Here is a 19,825-nt window from a genome sequence, read left to right as displayed (position 1 = left end):
ACGCACTCCCGGATAGATCTCCTGCGACACTCGCCACGCACGAGGATCGCAATTTCTTCGGGTCATCGCGTGTTGCGTGAATACCTTCGTGCGAATTTCTTTTATCTTAAAGCTTTTCGCATTGAATGATCGCGGTGGTGGTCGCCATTTTGTAGCTGTCAAACGTGAGCCTCCTGCTGATGATGCGTGAGCCCTCGAATCCGTCATTCGGGCACTCTAACATTCTGCATTCGACGCGCGTATTCTCGGACATCCGCGATCGCCGTTCCGCACGTCGATCGCGGGTGGAATTTGCAGTCTTTTAGATTAATCTCGGAAACATCATCGTCGTCTGTAACGTGCGATTCCGCACGCCCCACCAGATCCTTCTCATTGTAAATAATCATCGAATTGTCAGGAGGGCTGTCCTCCATCGACGATGGCATTTCGACGATGTACCTCCGTTGAGGACGCGTGAAAAGGTGGAGAAGGATAAGAAGAAGGGGGAGGAGGAGTCGACGGGACGCGGACGTTCCCCGCCAGGTAGAGACACGCTGGCGGAGACTCGCAAGAACGACGGAAGTATCGTGGTGACTGACGTCGTGGAGTCGAATGTCGAAAGATTGTGCGTGGACATGGATGAACACGAGATACTTCTCCTTCCGCCTTTCTCGGGTGCGAATAACAAGGAACGCGCCAGGAAGAAGCTCTGGCGTAGCGCGGTAGAGATAGTCGCAAGCGATGACGAAGATTCGGACGCGAACGAGCACGAGTGTGCTTTCTTTCCAGCTAAGCGACACTGCGCGCAGTTGTCCAAGGTCAATGAAACTCGTTCGGATGCGGTAATTGATCCCATTGTAATGCTGCTTTCATCAGTGTCCTATCTCGTTAATTGATAATCCCATGCAAGAGCGTAATTTCTATATTTTCAAATTCTATATTTTAATTTTTATTGTATAGAAAATAATAGCCTCTTTTTTTCTCTTTCTATCTCTCTCTCCTTTTATTAATATTACATTATAGAAGAGATAATTATGAGAATATAATTATGAGTATATAATTATGAGTATATAAGAAATGATTATTGCTTCAGGAACAGCACACAAGTGGAAATGCAGAAACATCGGCCAGTACTGTAGGAAATGTTGATTACGATGAAATTATATATCGAATACAAATTGAGGAAAAACTGAAATTGTGGCAGGCTTTCCAAGAGGAGGAAGGGTCCATGGACAATAACATCAATGAAATTTTGGCTTACTATAGGATGATGCATCCACCTGATTCTTTGGAAGAGGAGTCTGTTGGTTCTAGACTCCATTTGTCATATAGAGGCAGTGATATGGAGGATACAGCAGTAACAATGGCGATCCGTAATCACGGCTTAGTCCAATCGGCCGAGCTCGCCCTTCAGCCTCATTATTGTAAATGTATAGGTGTCGATTGTTCCTTTTCGTCCAAATGTATGTACGAACTAGAGGACTTTCCTTATGGAGCAGTTTATAGCAATGTAGAAACAGAAAGATGCAATTCGCTGGATGCAGATAAGGTATATGAGTGCGATCAGCCAGAAGATTTCTTGGAGCGCGCTGTAGGAGAAGCGATCAAGAAGAAAGGTCTGAGTGCTCTGAGTGTAGATTATGGTTGAATAAGTTGATTAACGTCCGCTCTAATTTCCTCGATGTATTTATATAAAGTAGCATAATACGCGCGTTCACACACACATACATACACACATACATACAACACATCTACATCTATCTGTAATTGTTGTGCTCTATTGTGTAAACCTAATCGTGACTTCGTTTTATAGTTAATTTTTGTCATATGACCGTCACAATGTGTTCTCTACGAGCGATAATCTCGGAAAATTTATAGTCAAATACATATACATATATATACATACATACACACGCGCGCGCGCGCGCACGCACGCACACACACACACACACACACACACACACACACACACACACACACACACACACACACACACACACACACACATACATACATACATACATACATACATACATACATACATACATACATACATACACATTCCGATTGTACTCGCTTATTTGAGATGACTTAGGATTGATTTTATTCAGTGATGTGAAGTGATGTTGAATTATTATAGCGGTTTTCCGTTCATTAATCTGTTTAATAGCCAGCCATATAGTCAGGATTGGGAAAGTTACTTTTTAAAAGTAACTGGTTACCATTATCAAATAAAAAAAAAACTAATTATCGTTACTAATTATTGATTCTGAAAAGTAACTCGTTATTGTTATCGTTACTTTTTCTGTTATTTTTTAATATTAAAACGAGATCAGATTAGATAAAAAATTAATTTTTTTCATATTTTTTGTAAAAAATAAATATAAAATACAAATACATAAAACAATAAAAACAATAAAACTTTTTATCTTAAATTCTCAAGATTATAAAAAATTTAAGATTTAATAATACTTAAAATGCAAATAAAAAAGATTATAATTATTATTAAATTCATAAATACAGCTAAATTTACACTTTTTTCTATCTTTATTTTTCTATTCATAATTTTTTAGAAGTCAGTATTTATAAAATCTGTTCTTGTGATTAATTTATAATGAATTATTCTTAAAATAGTCTTAAGTGATGACGAGTTATGAATATCAATAATTGAAGAATGAATATTGAATATACAAAATTGTCATAAATAAATTCAAGATAAAAAAAGTAACGATAAAAATAACTGTTAAATTCGTTAGTTACTAAAAAAAAATAACGTCCTTACCATTACAAAGAAAGAAACTGTAATGATAACAAGTAACGCGGTACTTCCCAACTCTGCATATAGTATTAACGCTGCATTAATTATATTTCCATATACACAATATATATATATATATATATATGGAAATATAATTTTTGTATATTATCTACATATATATATATGTTAAATCAAATTAGCTTTGTAAACGATATATACTTGAGAAGTTTAAGCAGCTATTTTGATTATAGTATAAAATTTGTTTTAATCAGAAACGTGTATTTTTCTTCTTTACAGCTGTCAAACTTGCGACTCGCTTTTCCCTGTACTTCCTACTATATTAATTATAATATGTATGAAACCTATACATCTCTTTATTAAATAATATGATTGCAGAACGAAGAGAGCAGAAAAGAACATTTACTTTTTAGAAAATAAGATTTGTCTTGTAAGAGTTTATTTATTTAATATTCAAATTTTGTGGTTTTAGCATAAAGATAATTAATAATGTGGTCACCCGCATTCTTATATGGTCACATCGGATTAAATTGCATACTAAACGCTGCTATAAATGAAATTATTGAAATATAAAGATGTAATTTATATTGCATATGCTATAGTATTTTCATATACGCGCGATATATTTAAAAAATAAGATCCCAAGGCTATGGCATACAAGACTGCGTTCCGATATTCATTGCCAGTACTGAAAATCTATAATATACGTGACATAAACTATAGATTTCAGTACTGTCAGAGTATATCGGAACACGGCTTATGTAGTATTGTTTTTCGAATGTAACGAAAATCAACAGGTAGCGTTAAGAAAGAAAAAAACATATTCCAAACTGGAAATTGAATGTGAATGACAGGACGAGGTGTATTTTTCGAAACATTTAGTTAATTAAAGTGAGCGCTCGTCAGTGCTCGATATTATGGCAAATACGTCATTCTCATCATCCATACAGTCTTATAGCGAGCCACTGACAGAGGAACAAGAAATGGCGATTTACAAGAGCATAAGGACGGTTAGGTTACACGAAATTTCGCACGGAATAGCAATTAAATTTCATCGATTTCGCTGAAGAGATATCTTGCTTGGATTTGTTACAGAATTTGCAAGACATTGAAAAAGCTACGCACGACATTAATCTGAAATTCAAAAACATACAGGAAGAAATGCGCGTCACGGCCGCTTTGATGAACGCGATAGAATCGAAAACTTTGACAGTCAACCGGGATTAACGTTCTTCGAACATTTTGTACGCAAAAATCAAAAATATAATAAAAAAAAAGTATGTCTCAGTAATGTGAAGAATATTTCTTGCTGAATATAAAGTAACGATCGTATTGTTACTACTAATTATTGTTAAAATATGTGGTAAGAGATTCCTCTTTAATTAACCATAGTTTAAAATAAAATACAGATCAAAATCTGTTAATAAATAAATTAAAAAAGAATGAATTAAAATCGGCAATAAGAAATATAAAATCATAGAAAGTCAGTAAAATGTAGAACAAACATCGTGAAAGAACAGAATGCTGAGTACAAAGATCTAAATGAGACCATGATAGGGAATTCATTTACCATTGAGGGATTTAAAGATACATTGCAAGTATAAACCTATGATAGAAGTAATGAAAGCTCAATTAAAAAAAAATAATGTTTCTGCAAAGATAGATCTTGTAAAAAATAAAATTAGTACTTAAGATTTTAGATAAAAAATGAAGTTTTAAGAATGTTATAAATTTATATGTAACATTTTTGAATATTTTGTAATTGAACATGGAATAAAAATTAATTTTTATTTTTCTTTATATTTTGTCCTAACCTACGAAAATAAATGGAATAAATGAATAGACATAGAAAAAAGAACTCTAATCAAATTTAGAATCAATTGCTACTTTTAATCTTAAAAAATCCATGAATATATAATAGAAATTAAATACTTTCTTAACTTTTGTCTTAATCTTTAATTCTTCTATTTTGTAATTCTATTACGTGCCATCAATTTGAATGCTATTTTTTCCAAGATCTCTATTAAATACGGCCTTGTGCATTCCAAGGTGTGAAATTGTCATGCATGATCACTCGTGCATATTCTACACGCTTGTGAATTCAAAGATAGCAGGTGATACGAATAAAAAAAATCAGAAAAAAAATCTTGCGGACAGATCGTGTTGCAGATCGCGCTTCATTCCTTGTTTAGTGTGTTATTTGCCGTGATAATCTGTGAAACAGACACTCTGTCTTATAGATATATATATATTAAATTGATAACAGAATTATTGAAATTTTTTTATTAAAAATGTGTCTTTTTGTATTTTTGATTCTTTCTTCTTGGCTTGGGTAAGAAACAAATTCGCCTTTTATTATCTATCCCTTATCCTCTTATTTTATTTTCTATCCCTTATAAAATAAAAAGTAACAATAAAAAAAAACTATTAAATTCGTTACAGTTACTAAAAAAAGTAACATTCTTATCATTACAAAGAAAGAAATGTCTGAAAGTCTAAAGAATTGTCTTTTTAAAGAATCTTTTCCTTTAAAAAATTGCGAATATTTAAAAATTAAAGATTTAAGAATCGAAATTTCGATCAATATCAGAGTATCTTAATTTATATTTATAATTATATTTATAAATATAATTTTTACTCCCGACTGTTGCCAACTGAAGATTGACAACGGAGGGAGTGTGCGTTTTTTGTAATATATTCTATCAATATCTTTTTATTTTATCAACAGCACGATAAATTAAAAATTCATTAGATCTTATTAATTGAAGGAAATCACATTGGTTAAATATAAAATTTTGTACACATTTTTTAATCAAGTTTTGAAAAACGTATTAACGTAGAGATGTTTTTTCTCTTAAGTTAGATTAAAGATAGAATTTAAATTATAGTCAAAGGAAGATTATCATTTTATTTCAATGTGGTAAATATTATCGTTATCACGTTACTTATTACGTGATGAGTTTATAGTTATATTCTTAAGATAAGAGTTGCATCTCGCGACATTGTAACAGTCTGCTCGGTCGGGACGATATAATATTTTTATATTGCAAGGCGTTTTTTTATTATCACCAATAGGCATTACTAATTTATGGCTTATCTTCACAATGATTGCGAATTGAATCATTTTTAAGAGTTCTTAAAGGATATTCATCTTTCGGCTCATTCCTGTGAAACACATCTTATATTGGCTAGAAACTTGCAGCTCATATTTTGCATTTGCAAATCGAAGATATCAATAAACATACATCGAGATTTTAAAGAATTGTTTATAAGGATTATTTTACAGTAACTTGTTATCAATTCTAATTTCTCTTTTTTTTTTTTTCAGAATGAGCATGGCTACAATGGTGCAAAGACCCATTACAACTTCAACATGGGGTTCTGTGAATGGTCAAGAGATCAAGAAATTCACGTTGAGGAACAAAGCTTGTTATGAGGTCGATGTTGTGACATATGGTGCGACAGTAACTGCCATCAGAACGCCGGACAAAGAGGGTAACATAACGGACATAGTGCTCGGTTTTGATAACATCGAAGGTACTCTTATAAAGAAATTATTCATGTTATGTATGGAAATTCACAAGAAAACGTGAAATTTCCTTGAGGAACAATAGTTCGGTTCGATTGAAGTACGATAATTATATTTCAGGATATCTATCATCGAATAATCCGTACTTTGGTGCTACCATCGGACGAGTCGCGAATCGTATTGGCAAGGCAACTTTCGTTGTGGATGGTCAACGTTATAATGTATCAAAGAATATAGGCGAGGACAGTCTTCACGGCGGTATTAATGGTTGGAGTATGAAGGTATGGGATGCAGCAGTCGATGACGATCGCGTGGTGATGACTTTAGTCAGTCCAGACGGCGATGAGGGTTATCCAGGATCAGTAACAACAACAGCCACCTTCCAATTAAACGACGATGGAGAGCTGCGAATAGAGATGAAAGCCAAGTCCGACAAAGCGACGCCGATTAATTTGACGAATCATAGTTACTTCAATCTCGCTGGGCACGTATGTAATATCATTCATCTTTAACTCGGTGCAAGGATCAAAAAATTTGTTCATCTTTAAGGAAGTACTTTTTCTAACACGATACATTGAAAGACATCAATGAATGCTATAGATTACTTTGAAATATTTTTATATCAGAGAATTATAGTCAAACAAGAAACCAATGAGAAATTTAATTACGAGTTGTTATTCGCAATTTTCTTTTTCAGGCCACGAATGCGGAAGAGTTGTATAAACATGTATTCACATTGAACGCCGATCGCTGGACTGTTACCGATTCCAGAAATATACCTACTGGCGAGATTCGGTCTGTCGAGAACAGCATGATGGATCTTAGGAACCTAACGACACTTGGTGAAGTTATCGACAAAGTACCAGGCGGTGGTTACGATTATAATTTTTGTTTGCCAGAACCGCATGATCAAAGGAAAATCAGTTTTGTCGCTAAAGTATTACATCCAGCCTCAGGACGCCGCTTGGAAGTATATTCAAATCAACCGGGTGTTCAGCTCTATACATCCAACTTTATACCCGAGACTGGTATCTCGGGTAAAAACGGAGTGCAGTATTTCAGACACGCTGCCTTTTGTTTGGAAACACAAAATTATCCTGATGCCATAAACCATAAAAATTTTCCAAATAGCGTATTGCGACCAGATGATATATACAATCACATTGTCGTGTACAAATTTGGAATAGAAAAATAATGCATTTTTTTTATCTTCTATTATCAATTCTTAGGGAAAGATCAGATCTTTATTCTTTAGAAGACTTTAGAAGAGAATGTGCCGTACTGAAACATGAAATTAGAACATTTTTTTATCTTTTAGTTTTAAAATGCTAAATTTTATTTACTAGATATTACGGATGTGTGTTGCACACGTATTGTTTATCTTTTTAAACAGAAGGAGAAAAAATTATAATATATATATATATATATATATATATAATTATATATATAATCCATTACATTATTGAGAAGATTGAATGCAATCATCCAATAAATTTCATATTTGATAACTTCTTTAGAATATCAAGCAATAAATAATTATATATCATCAATCTTCTATAATTAAAAAAAAATGTTTATAATTGCATTGTTAAACTCAACAATGTATCTTTTCATATCAATTAACAATTTATTCAGACTTTATAATTGTAATTATCTTTCATATTATATGAAAACAATTAGCGGATACATCTAACTAGATAACGATGGTGAAAGATTGACTTCTAAAGGATTATGTTTCTTGGTAGTTGAAGAATCTATATTTTCCAATAACCTCTCCTGCCGTTGTTGCGTGATAGGTTTTGTGGGTGGTGTATACCGATCAGATATCCATCCCTCAACATTGTATCCAACAAATCCAATAATACCCACGAAAGGAAGTGTAATATATTTACCAAATTTGCCCAAAGATCTTACTATGAGGGGCCACATTCTTTTAAGTGCTGCAATAGAAGCAAAATCATTTCAGTTAATCTTTAGGGAAATTGACAAAATTTGCAAGAGCACGTACACATCACAAAACACGTATAAGAAATATCAATATACAAACATTACTCAGAATATTTAAAAATGTCAATATATAAAAATATTTATGTGATAATGATATTTGTGAACGAGGAAGAAAATGCAATTACTAAGAATAAATACAAGAATAGAGCTTCAAAGTCTCAAATCTTTAATCATAATTATACCTATCAAGTCGTTTTTCGGAGGTTATGTTACATTTTTTTTTAATTGACGAAAAAAACGCAATTCGAGTGACACCTGATTGCCCGCGTTGCCAATTGGTCAATACTAATTGGTCCACTAAAAAATTCCTAAGACATGCCAGATATGACAGGAACAAGGAATAGCAACAGGCAACAGATTTCGACCAATCAGAAAGCGAGAAAGAGCTTTAATAAAATAAATTTTATTGGCGGACGTCATATTCATTTAATTGATCCCAGCCTCTACTAGAAGCGCACTGTGCGATGTTCTTGTTCATTAAAAGCAGAGGTTGCGCTCGTGATAGGATCATCAAATTGAAAGAGAAATTTTCGTGTGATTGTTTATTTGGTATCCGATTAAATACTATTAATTAACGATGCCTGCGACGAACGTCGAGGACGATCCGTATGCGCATGTTGCGAAAGGCGCTCTGAAATTGAAGAGCGATCAAACAGTGAGCAAGAAGTAGGTATTTTTTCACTTCTTTGAGGTTAGATCATTTAATATTTATTTTCATTGTGTGACTTTAAATACATTATTATTTTTTTCATTAAAATAAATTTAATCGAGATAAATTACATGTTTTCTTTTTTTTGTTTTCCTTTTTTAGGAAAAAAGATAAGAAAGGGAAGAAGAAAAAGCTGGTGGAGGTATCGAAGATCATTGAGGAAGAGAAACCTCAAAAAGTGGAAGTGAAACGGACGAAAGCAGAGCTAGCTTTTCAGAAAATGCAAGAGAAAATGGTAAGTATGCATAATATTTAATAATGATAATCTACAAATTTAAAAAAATACTTTTACTGACGTTATAATAATTTCTAGCAAACCGAAAGAATCAAACAGAAAGCTTCCAAGACTCATAAACAACGAGTGGAGGAATTTAATCGACATTTGGATAGCTTAACTGAACACTTTGACATACCTAAAGTGAGCTGGACGAAATGAACACCAAGATGTTTCTCAACAAATTTATTTATATGTGTACATATGTATTATAAACAATTTTAATTTAAGATAAAAACATGAACATTTTATATATAATCATGGCATTATTTTAATCCTTAAGTATTTGTATTAAGTCAAATCTTTTTTTGTTCCTTTTTTTGAAGAGAAAATTTTGGACTGAACATGTCAAATCTACTGATAAATTTTGTCTTAATATTGGCATGTATTTGTTTAGTTTTAATTACTTAAGGATTAAATAAGTTCTATCTTAAATATAAGATAAATATGAAAATTATTAAGGCATTACAAAAGAACTTGTACTTGTTGTAAAAAATATATAAAAACATGGTCAATTACATTTGGTAAAATTACTGAATGCATTCTATCTTACTAATCTAAAATAATTAAAATATTTAAAAATACATATAAATCTCATACACTCAATTTAAAATCTTTTACAATTTTTTTGTAGATAAAAATATTTAAAATATATAATAATTCTATTTGAAATTAAATTAGTCTACAATTTAATTTCAAGTCTTACAATTTATGATTTGTTATATGAACATAATAAAACGAATGCATAAAGTAGAAAGCATTCATTTAGATAAGAGATTCTTCGTGGACGGATTTTTTCGATATGTCGCATTATGCTATTATCTACTTATACAAAATTAGTGTTCGAGTCTACATGTGTGAAGTGTTAACACATATAACTTTACAATATTTGGTTACAATTATAAATGGACGGAACGTGTATGATATTAGTGTAAAAATAAATGATTTCATCCTTGTATAAAGAATTATTTGTCTTTAAAATAAAGTGTTATTACTAATGATATGATAATCGAAAGTGAAAAATGATTCCTATTACCGCCGTTACCAAAATGGAAGACATTGACGAAGTTCTCCGTTTGCACCCACGGATTACTTCCATCATCAAAATGCATCGGACATTGATCGCGTTCTCGTTCATATTCCTATCAATGAACAATACATTGACGCAATTTAATTTGGAATTATATCAATAATTTGGAAATTATTATTAATTTGGAATTATTATCAATTTATATTTGAGAAACATATTTTTTTTTCACCTGTAATTCCAGCGCAACCGCGGCGCCTTCCGTATAATTTTGACTCATTACGTCTTGCTTGAGATCACAAAATGGACCGATAGCCTGAGACATTAGCACTCTGTTCAAATCAGCTCTCTGATATACCCAACAGCGATACTTGCTGAAAGGATCCAATTCATCGTATGTTATTAGATATGATTTTAAATTTTCCTTCCAATATCCGATACACTTCATTATGTAATCCGGATCGCCTATAAAAATAATATCGTCAATAGAACTATATACATAATAGCTATACGAAATATTAAGACTTACTGTAAATGTCGACCGGTTTTCCTAAATGATCCACAGACAAACAATACGTCTCATCGATTGCGATCTCTTTTTGATCGGTACTGCAAACCGAGAAATCGGAGATATTCTGTTTACAATAAATATTTGGTCGTGGAGATTTCGTAACACCGCCTAGAATTCTTGTCTCAAAAAGAACGTCTCCTTTTTGATGGAACATGTATTTACCAGCTACCGGACAGCGTACCGGGACGGGATTTTTTGCTAAGAGTCAAAAAATAATATAGTAAGACTGATTACTAATCGCCAGAAATACAATGGATATCTAAATTTATATCACAATTACCTAAAAACAGATCGAATTTCCATGATTCCTTGTTGGGAAACTGGACCCAAGAACATACTGTGTGGAAATCATCTTTTATCACTGCCATTCCACGTCGGTATCGAATAATATTGTGATGTCGTCGTACAAAATCAAAACAAACATAATCCTTCTGGCTGTAAACATATTTTAATTAACGCATTAACATAAGCAGAATGCATCTTTATAATGCATAAGAGTATTTTCGACGAATTTTAATTTTACACAAATAAAAAAATACTTTTCTTAGAAATGACTTAATAAACGTACCATCCATCAACAGTCAATCGCGCCATCATTACTCTCGAGTCTCTTTGTTCGCGACAAACGTAAATCGTTCGTCGATAACGCCCCTCGTCTGGATACCAAGTTTCAATTATGTGCGTTTCATTGATAAAAATATCTGCGTCGATATTGGCAGTGTTTATCCAATTTCCGGACATATCCTCGGGTAAACGGCAACCAGGTTCGACTACCTCGGCCTTAACTGGTGTGATACGCAAACGTTCGGGACTTTTTTCGACAGTTTTAAGAGTATTACACTCAGCGGTGATTGATACACCGATATACAAATCATCATCGCGATTTTTCAAAAAGCATCTATATTTCTCATCCTTTCGGGACTCTTTTGTATTTGCTACTGCGAAAAAGTGATTCTTGTCGACGAACCAATCACCCAAACAACTGTATTCTACCACTGAAAAGAAACGATATCTATATTTTTTTTCTTTCTGGCATTAAAAGGTGAAAGAATTAATTTTAAATTAAAAAAAATCTAATTACATCCATCAAAGGTTCCTTTCATTCCTGAACATCTTTTATAAGTAATGTTGAATTTCTGATTGGTTATAAGAAACTGAGTTCCCGCGGTCTGACAAGATTTTATTTGTGCATCTGGATGATTGCACTCTCCTGTAAACCTAAAGCGATTCTGAAATAATATACAGAGATGAGTTTATCTTATATAATGCATAGAGCATGTTGTGTAATTTTCTTTATCTTACTTGATAAGCAAACTGCCAAACTCCTTCCAGAGATGATCTACAGTTTACAGGTACATAATTTTCAGAGAATAATGTTATCAATTGTTGATTCGCGTTCAAACCTGTACAGACATTTTCCACAGTAGGTTCTATGTTATGGGGTAAGTTCACGCAACTCACTGCAAAAAAATGCTAAGATTTAAATGTATTCATGGATTATGTATTTCATACTATGAAAACTATTATATATTATATAAAAAATTTCTCAGATTAATTAACACAGCTAACTTTGTCACTTGCCTTCGAGTTTCTCCAAAACATTTACTGTCCTAACGAGCAGTTTTACACAATGATAACAGCTGTCAAAGCTGGCTGGAGTATTAGAATCACGAAATACAAACGTATAATTAACATGATATTCTTCTTTCATATTTATACACAAACCTCGTCCAGTCATACTATTAGCGTTTATTTCTGTTAATGTATTCCTGCCATTCTCCCATGAAAACCAAGAACCCCTAATCACCAGGGGGATTTGGCAACCATTTATATTTTGACTTATAACTGTCAAACAATTTCATATTTTTTATATTAGTACAATAATACGCCAATATATTCTAATATAAAGTAATATATAAAGTAGAATTTAGTAATAAATAAATAAATATGTATACAGTTTTTCTTATATATAAAATATTTTAAATAAGATACATATATTAAATCTTTCAATTTACTCTAATTTAATCTGGAGTCACTAAAAATATACAATTTATATATAAATAAAATATAATGAATGTTAAATTTAGGAAACAAATTTAATGAAAAAGCATTATAGTTTATTAACTCTCGTGCTAGCATGATGTTTAACTTTGGCAGAAATTGATAAAACTTACCATGCCATATGAGGCACATTATAATTGGGAATATATATAACCAGCGTTTCATTGTGTTATATCATTTAAAAAAAATGAAAATATATTAAAAATTCAATTGTTATAATTCAGTGATAACTAACGAATTTTTTAGGAGAACCTAAACACACGCCCAGTCTCATTAGGGCAGTTTCGAAGCTACGATTATGACGCATTCATTGATGAAAGATAGATTCGATTTAACATTTACAATGCTCGCGATCATTATTTGTTCGTAAGCCTCTTCTTTTTGACTAAACTTGCTCTTTTCTCTCTTTGTTTCCGCATTGGAAAAAAGAAAGATGAACGGTGTAAAAAGTTTAGCTAAAAAAGAAAAGACCTGTTTGATATTTGGTAAACAGCAAAGGTTATGTTCCAAAATTGATTGTCAGTATTGAAAATGTATAGTGTATGTCACGTGAACTATAAATTTTCAACGCTGGTAATCAATTTAGAACACAGCCAAAGATGGAAAGATTCTGAGCAAATATTAAATGGAGTACACTTGAGTTTGCACTAATGAATTTGTTCACGTTGCTTACACTTCTTAATATTTTTTGCACCTAAAACATGAAACATACAGCATTGTAAATACAGCAGTGAATGCAGGAAATGCAAGTCAAGACAATTTCTTTGATTATACAAGACAAATTCTTTGATTATACGAATGGACTGTTAAATAAAGATTGATTATACGAATGAATACTGTTAAATAAAGATGTTCTTTAGTCAAGACATCTCACAGACATCTCTTTAAATATCTACCGAACAATCTTTTTAAGATATCCTAAAAATATGACTAATAGACGTTATAAAAACATTTATTAACATTTATTTATAAAAAGAGAATATTATTTACAATCTCTTTACATAATCCGCAATCATCTGCCGTACACGATCTGCAGCCTCGGGTGTACCATATTTTTCCTCGAAAGCAAGATATTTTGAGAAAAGGACCTTCATTTTTCTCAATGGTAATGTCAGGACACTGGCTTGTTCCAACACTTTCCTGCATACAAATGTCATTAAGTAATGCATAAAAAATGCTTTAAATTTATATATCTTAATTTTCTCTCTTTTCCTCACTCTTTCTCTCTTTATTATTACTGTTATAATGTATTTATGTAATAATATGGAAGTATGTACCTAGCTACATCAATGTTCTCAGACTTTATCAAGCAATCCACGTAACATGACCACACATCAACACGTTTGGGATAAGAGCTCAGGACGTTCTCGAATAACGTATATGCCCGTTCTTTGTCTCCTAGCTTATTCTCCAAATTTGCAAAGGTTACCAGAAGATTTACATCTGCCAACGCAATTTTAAAATATAAGATTATCACATTAAAATAAAGTGTACATTAGGATATATACGCATATATACATACGCTGAGATGCGGGCAGGGATTGTAATGCCCGTTGCATGATTTGCCGCGACTTTTCTTTCATACCGATTTTCAGCAACGCTCTGCCACAGTCTATCCACGTCTGAGGATTCTGTTTGAACTTGACGATTACAGTGCCGACCAATTTTTCGAGCTCGGTCATTCTACCAGCCTCCGCGTGTACAGTTAGCATGTGCAAGTATACTTTGTAAGCATCGTTCGTCCTAACGGCTTCCTGGAATACATCCTTCAAGGATTCAGCGGTACCATATCTGGACTCAAGATTCAGCCATGCATTCCACACGTTCAATCGTTCGTTCTCTTCTCTAAAATTGATTGTTTTGATAGCTTGTTTTGCAACCGCTCTCGCCTTGTCGATCTCCGTGGCTTGCAGGTGATACGCCATATACTGCAGCCATACCAATGAACTGTCGGGGCTCGACAAAACCAATTTGTCGAATTGATCGATTGAATTGGGCATCTGATTGCTTGCCAGAGCTTCTTCCCGTTGACGAATCTCACGTTCCTTCTGTCGTTCCTGCTCCCGCCGCTCAGCCGCACTCAATTTCTTCTTCTTCTTCCGTTTAGGCTCCTCTTCGGGTTCCTCTTCGTCGTCACTGGATGTTTCGATATTGGCGGTAGCAGTCAAATTTGCTTTGTCGTCCCAAGAAAATCCACATTCCGGAATACGCGATTTTTCTATTACCGGCTCCTCCTCCTCTTCCATTTCATCTTCTTCTGTAAAATGAAATTTCAGTAAACAATCATTTGTTCAGATTTTCCTTTTATATTTTAATAAAAATATAAGTAAATATTTAGTTTAAGTCCCTTATCTTAAAATTTAATGAATTTACAAATTTCAAAAAATCGCAGATAATGAGTTAATGTTATTTGTCATCATCTTTTTCGTCAAAATGATTTCGTCTAATGTCATCAAAATGATGACAACAAATAATGTTAGCTTGTTACCTAACATTCTTATAAAAGAAAATCTTTCAGTTTTTTGAAAAAATTTGAAAGATCTTTAGTAAAAATTAAAGATGTTTTAATAAAGATATTTTTAAGATATCCTTTAGACTTGCATATTATTTGAATAATAGGAAATTAGGATATCTGTCAATATATAATATTCGATACTTGCACACTTTCGAAATTCTTTACTTTTTGATTTTTGTTACTTTAAATTTCATTATTTTGAATAGTTTCGTTACTTTAAGAAAAGTGCCAAAATGAGAAGATAGTTTAAATTAAACTTATATCAAAAAAATTTATAAAAAAGAAAATCTTTTTATTAAATTTTTACCTTTGTTAATAGATTCTTCGTGTGAGAGAGATTCAGAATTTTCATCTATATCTTTTATTCCATTTTCTTCTTCTTTGACTTTGACTTCAACTTTATTTTCAACTTCATCTATATCTTCATTTTTATCTTCATTTTCTTTCTTCGATATTTTCTTTGATGAAGCTACAAGATCCATATCGTCTTCCTCGAGTACTTTTTTTCTTTTTTTCGATTTATTTTTGATGGAAGATAACTCCGTTACCTCTCTTTTCCGAATTTCAAAAGCAGACTTCAGCATACAAATTGGAACAATGTCGGACTCGGCTCCCTTCGTTATAACATACAATCGTATTTTATTATGAATCTTGTAAGGTGTCAAATCGGGAGAAATGTCGTTAGCATGTCGACGGACAGGCAATGCCGCCAAATATCCCGTACCGTTACGCTTTACGAGAACGAGTATCAGCCACTTAGTAATTATAAGGATCTGCCCTTTTAACATGACATCAGTGGGTAAATCTGGTAATGTTTTTTGTTTCGAGCTAATGCTGTTGATTATTCTTGGTAGTAATGATACATCAACGAGTTCATGGACGTAATCTTTCCACAAAATCACACCAGATACCTTGTCCCCGACTTTAGGATTACCAATGTAATGATCTTTACGTACTGTACTCATCAAATGATTATCTAACTGAAGCACCAGACCATGTTCAGTTACTTTCGTAACAGTGCCCGTGATCTTTTGACCCAGAGTTACCGACGAGATCGGTCTGTTCTCGTAAAATGTGTTCCTTGCTAGCTCCGATAATTTATTGAGGTACAAACTCAGGATGTCCACTGCTGCCATCAACTTGACTTTGTAATCAAGTGGACTATCACACACGTCTTTCAACGACATCGTTAAAGACAGTAGTTTTCCTCGTACATTGATGGCGGTAACTTTAACGAATAATATCTGATTTTCGACTAATTGCTCATAATTGCTAATATTCTTGTATGACACGAATCCAAATTTTGAGTAATTTTCGATCGGCAAAATGACCTTTACGCCGTCTTGAACGATATCACGGATTGTGCATGGAATGCAATCGCCCACTTTTAATGATTCAAAATTCTTATATTTTTCCTCTGTCACAAAAGTGCGTGATAATATTAAAGTTGACATATATTTTGGAGCAAACACAGCAGCCGAAATTAGATCCCCGGGAGCAGATTTAGAGGCCAGTAATTTACCGATATCTATACACGGGGCCAGATGACCTGCTGGTAAAAAGCCTGTTACAACTTTATCCTCTTTTTGTATCCTCAAAGATATTCCCTTAATGGATGATTCCGTTATTATTCCTTCAACTATTTCTCCAACCGAAAAACTGACAGATTGTTGTTCTTCCTCTTCTTCGATGATTCTCAGTTTCATTCTATCTTCGTCTTGTTTCACCGACTCAACGCATACCTTAACTGTCTGACCATAGGAGAAATATGTATTCCAGTTCAATGTATTACGTGGAACCCATCCTTTCACTGACCGATAAAACCTTATCAACAAGCCTTTCTTACTCACTTTGCTGATCGTACCGTGATATTTCGATCCGCATTGAGCTTCGCTAAGATCCTGCAGAACTGGTAATTTACTTTTTATTAACGATTGCTTTAGCGTAAACTTCACATGATTTTTATATGTGTCATAGTCTTTATCCAAGACTCTCGCCTCGATGTTATCTCCGACTTTTAATTTATGTTTACTCTGATCATCATCAGATATATGTTCCATTGAGACAGTTCCCCAAATCTTTCCCGCTTGCACATGTATGTAGTTAGGTTCAATACGTGTGATAGTCACAGGCAGAATATCGCCGATATTAACATCAAGGGATGAAAAATACTTTTGCTTTAAAATTTCTTCTTCCATTGTACAGATGTAAAAATGTTCCATCCAGCCGTATGCGAGTACTCTGCATTTATGCGTAGAACCTTCCTTGAACTTGATTGGAATTTTGTCAAACGGGACATTTGTTTTTCGCGAAGAAACGTATCCACGTAATCCAGATTTAGACAACTTCAGTATTATGCCATTAGATTCTCTATATAGAACTTTGGCTTTGTCTATAATGTCGCCTATCCGCAACTTTTCCTTTTCAGATACGTCAGTCAATAAACTAAAATATGCTAATTTCACAGTTGGTAATATGTATAACAATGTGCCAATCATTTTCATATTTTCTGTATACATAGATAAGGGTTTATCCAAGTAAATCCGATTTATGTATCCTATGTTATTCTTTCCAAATGTAACTTGCAAGCCATTAGAGAGCACCTTTCTTACAGAAAGAGACAATTTTGTTCCCGGAGTTAAAATGTCTAAGGATGTTATTTCATGCGTGCTGACATTATCAATCTTTTTCTTCTTAGCTGACAATTTGATAATAGATACATTATCTACCGTTTTTATTTCTTTGATAGAACACAAAAGTTGAATACCTGGAACTATAATTTTTTATATTAACAAATCACTTTGTATATATGTAATAACATAATATTAATTCAATATATATAATATTAATTCAATATTACAGAATTATACTTACAATATTGCTTTCCTTCGTCAATGTCTTCAGTAGCAAGAAACGCTTTAACGTTAACCATGCCTGTATCAATTACATAGCCATGGTCTTCTATGCTCTTGATGCTACAAATTATTTTTGTATCTTTTACAAGATAATTACTATAAACATTCTGATTTATCAATTGTGGTTCCATAGATAAACTACAGAACCATTTTTCTTCGCTGTTAATACTTTTGACATAGCATACAACATAGTCACCAGATTTATATAAATCTGGTAAAGTTTTAAATTCATTAGACTGAATAGCCTTTGAAGCAATTATTTCTTGTAATAGACTTGTATATGACTGACTAAGATCTGCAGCTACTATACGTCCTAAGAATCCACCAGGAATAGACACTAATAAATCATATTCTGATATTTCAGAAACCCGTCCAAGAAGTACCAGTCCCTCACGTAACATCATTTTGGATAAACGATCTGCAGTAGTAGCAATAAGATTTATTTCCTCTACAATTATATTCTCATCTTTTTTCTTTGTCTGTATTTTACTCTTCTTGGGTTTATGCGGTTTATGTTTATCCTCAAAAAGCTAAGATAAAAACACTATTAGATGTTTGTATATAATCACATTGCCAAATTAAAAATACTATTAGATGTTTGTATATAATCACATTACTAAATTTTTATTCATAAAAATTAATATCAATAAAATATCACCAGTTAAAAAAATTTTAATTATCATACAGAAATGTATATTAATTTAATATCACAGATTTTTATATTATTTAATTTTATCTACAATTATTTTATATTTACCAAATCTACAGTCTTTTTAATTTCGGATTTCTTTCCTCCTCGAGGAAAACTTTGTAGCGTCATCTAAAAGTATTTCAAATAACATAATTATTATTTGAAATTAAAAAAGAGTTGATAAATTACAATTGTAAACAATTAAAGGGGAAGGGTGTTAGGTTAATGTCTAGATAAGTTATAAATTCGTCTTGAATTTACTGATAATTATAAATTTCAAATATTTTTTCAAAAGCGTTTTATTGCAATTATAATCGTATGTTATGCTTACCTTAATTTATATAATACAAGTTATATTGACAGAAAAATTTTATATTAATACACGTGTATCACCTCGTTCTCTGTCCCACTTGTTTCTCCATGGGAAAGTCCTGTTTGACCACATTGCAATTAGACACAGACACTTACAGCGACCGATGCCTAGAGATTTTCCACCGGATCAATCAATCAAATAATTTTATTTTAAATTGGCCAATTGGCAATGTGGGCGCCATCCATTTTCACTGAGGTGCGTTCTAACGAAACATAACATCTGAAAGCGTTCCGTTTGACCACGTTACAATTGGTGGACACGTCCCATTCACATTCGGCTGATGATTAGAAACTTTTCAATGAACCGTCTATCAAAAAAAATCTAATATTTAATTAATCAGTAACAGGAGCTTTTTTCCAAAAGCGACATTTTGACGCGTTCCGAAAAATCACTTAAAA

The 19,825-nt window shown here is 32.7% G+C and overlaps 6 protein-coding genes across 8 annotated transcripts; 3 read left to right on the top strand and 3 right to left on the bottom strand.

Annotated features, from left to right (window-relative positions):
- The first annotated feature begins 168 nt into the window (after positions 1-168).
- On the top strand, positions 169-4,545 carry LOC105424870 (uncharacterized). The gene is made up of 3 exons (XM_011635344.3): positions 169-821; positions 1,073-3,765; positions 3,851-4,545. The coding sequence occupies exons 1-2, from the start codon at positions 615-617 to the stop codon at positions 1,625-1,627; spliced, it is 762 nt and encodes a 253-aa protein (XP_011633646.2). The 5' UTR covers positions 169-614; the 3' UTR covers positions 1,628-3,765; positions 3,851-4,545.
- LOC105424867 (galactose mutarotase) lies at positions 3,977-8,958 on the top strand. Of its 2 annotated transcripts, none has more exons than XM_025217735.2 (4): positions 3,977-4,118; positions 6,084-6,292; positions 6,405-6,772; positions 6,982-8,958. In XM_025217735.2, exons 2-4 carry the CDS (start codon positions 6,085-6,087, stop codon positions 7,477-7,479), a joined length of 1,074 nt encoding a protein of 357 aa, XP_025073520.2. In that variant the 5' UTR covers positions 3,977-4,118; position 6,084; the 3' UTR covers positions 7,480-8,958. The 2 variants fall into 2 exon arrangements, with proteins under 2 accessions (XP_025073520.2, XP_011633638.2); XM_011635336.3 differs by lacking the exon at positions 3,977-4,118 and adding an exon at positions 4,912-5,087.
- Positions 7,892-8,310, bottom strand: LOC105424868 (small integral membrane protein 12). Its single transcript, XM_089073170.1, has 2 exons — positions 8,293-8,310; positions 7,892-8,224 (listed from the first exon to the last, which is right to left on the bottom strand). The coding sequence occupies exons 1-2, from the start codon at positions 8,294-8,296 to the stop codon at positions 7,974-7,976; spliced, it is 255 nt and encodes an 84-aa protein (XP_088929296.1). The 5' UTR covers positions 8,297-8,310; the 3' UTR covers positions 7,892-7,973.
- LOC105424864 (protein FAM32A-like) lies at positions 8,743-9,792 on the top strand. The gene is made up of 3 exons (XM_011635334.3): positions 8,743-8,957; positions 9,103-9,235; positions 9,314-9,792. The coding sequence occupies exons 1-3, from the start codon at positions 8,869-8,871 to the stop codon at positions 9,434-9,436; spliced, it is 345 nt and encodes a 114-aa protein (XP_011633636.1). The 5' UTR covers positions 8,743-8,868; the 3' UTR covers positions 9,437-9,792.
- Positions 9,446-13,237, bottom strand: udt (protein undicht). The gene is made up of 9 exons (XM_089073164.1): positions 13,047-13,237; positions 12,450-12,717; positions 12,175-12,328; positions 11,954-12,101; positions 11,441-11,867; positions 11,153-11,307; positions 10,831-11,070; positions 10,534-10,766; positions 9,446-10,416 (listed from the first exon to the last, which is right to left on the bottom strand). Exons 1-9 carry the CDS (start codon positions 13,096-13,098, stop codon positions 10,240-10,242), a joined length of 1,854 nt encoding a protein of 617 aa, XP_088929290.1. The 5' UTR covers positions 13,099-13,237; the 3' UTR covers positions 9,446-10,239.
- A 229-nt stretch (positions 13,238-13,466) lies between these two features.
- On the bottom strand, positions 13,467-19,491 carry Rrp5 (Ribosomal RNA Processing 5). Of its 2 annotated transcripts, XM_089073163.1 has the most exons (8): positions 19,386-19,491; positions 19,121-19,183; positions 18,323-18,893; positions 15,756-18,221; positions 14,456-15,190; positions 14,211-14,376; positions 13,924-14,073; positions 13,467-13,627 (listed from the first exon to the last, which is right to left on the bottom strand). In XM_089073163.1, exons 2-8 carry the CDS (start codon positions 19,181-19,183, stop codon positions 13,612-13,614), a joined length of 4,167 nt encoding a protein of 1,388 aa, XP_088929289.1. In that variant the 5' UTR covers positions 19,386-19,491; the 3' UTR covers positions 13,467-13,611. The 2 variants fall into 2 exon arrangements, with proteins under 2 accessions (XP_088929289.1, XP_011633635.2); XM_011635333.3 differs by lacking the exon at positions 13,467-13,627 and having other exon boundaries at positions 13,870-14,073.
- Positions 19,492-19,825: the final 334 nt, after the last annotated feature.

The sequence above is a fragment of the Pogonomyrmex barbatus genome, unplaced genomic scaffold (genome assembly GCF_055798465.1).
Source record: "Pogonomyrmex barbatus isolate J1 unplaced genomic scaffold, ASM5579846v1 scaffold14, whole genome shotgun sequence".
NCBI classification, from domain to species: Eukaryota; Metazoa; Arthropoda; class Insecta; order Hymenoptera; family Formicidae; genus Pogonomyrmex; species Pogonomyrmex barbatus.
The sequence above is the reverse complement of the archived record's forward strand: the minus strand, read 5'-3'. Positions and strand labels throughout refer to the sequence as shown.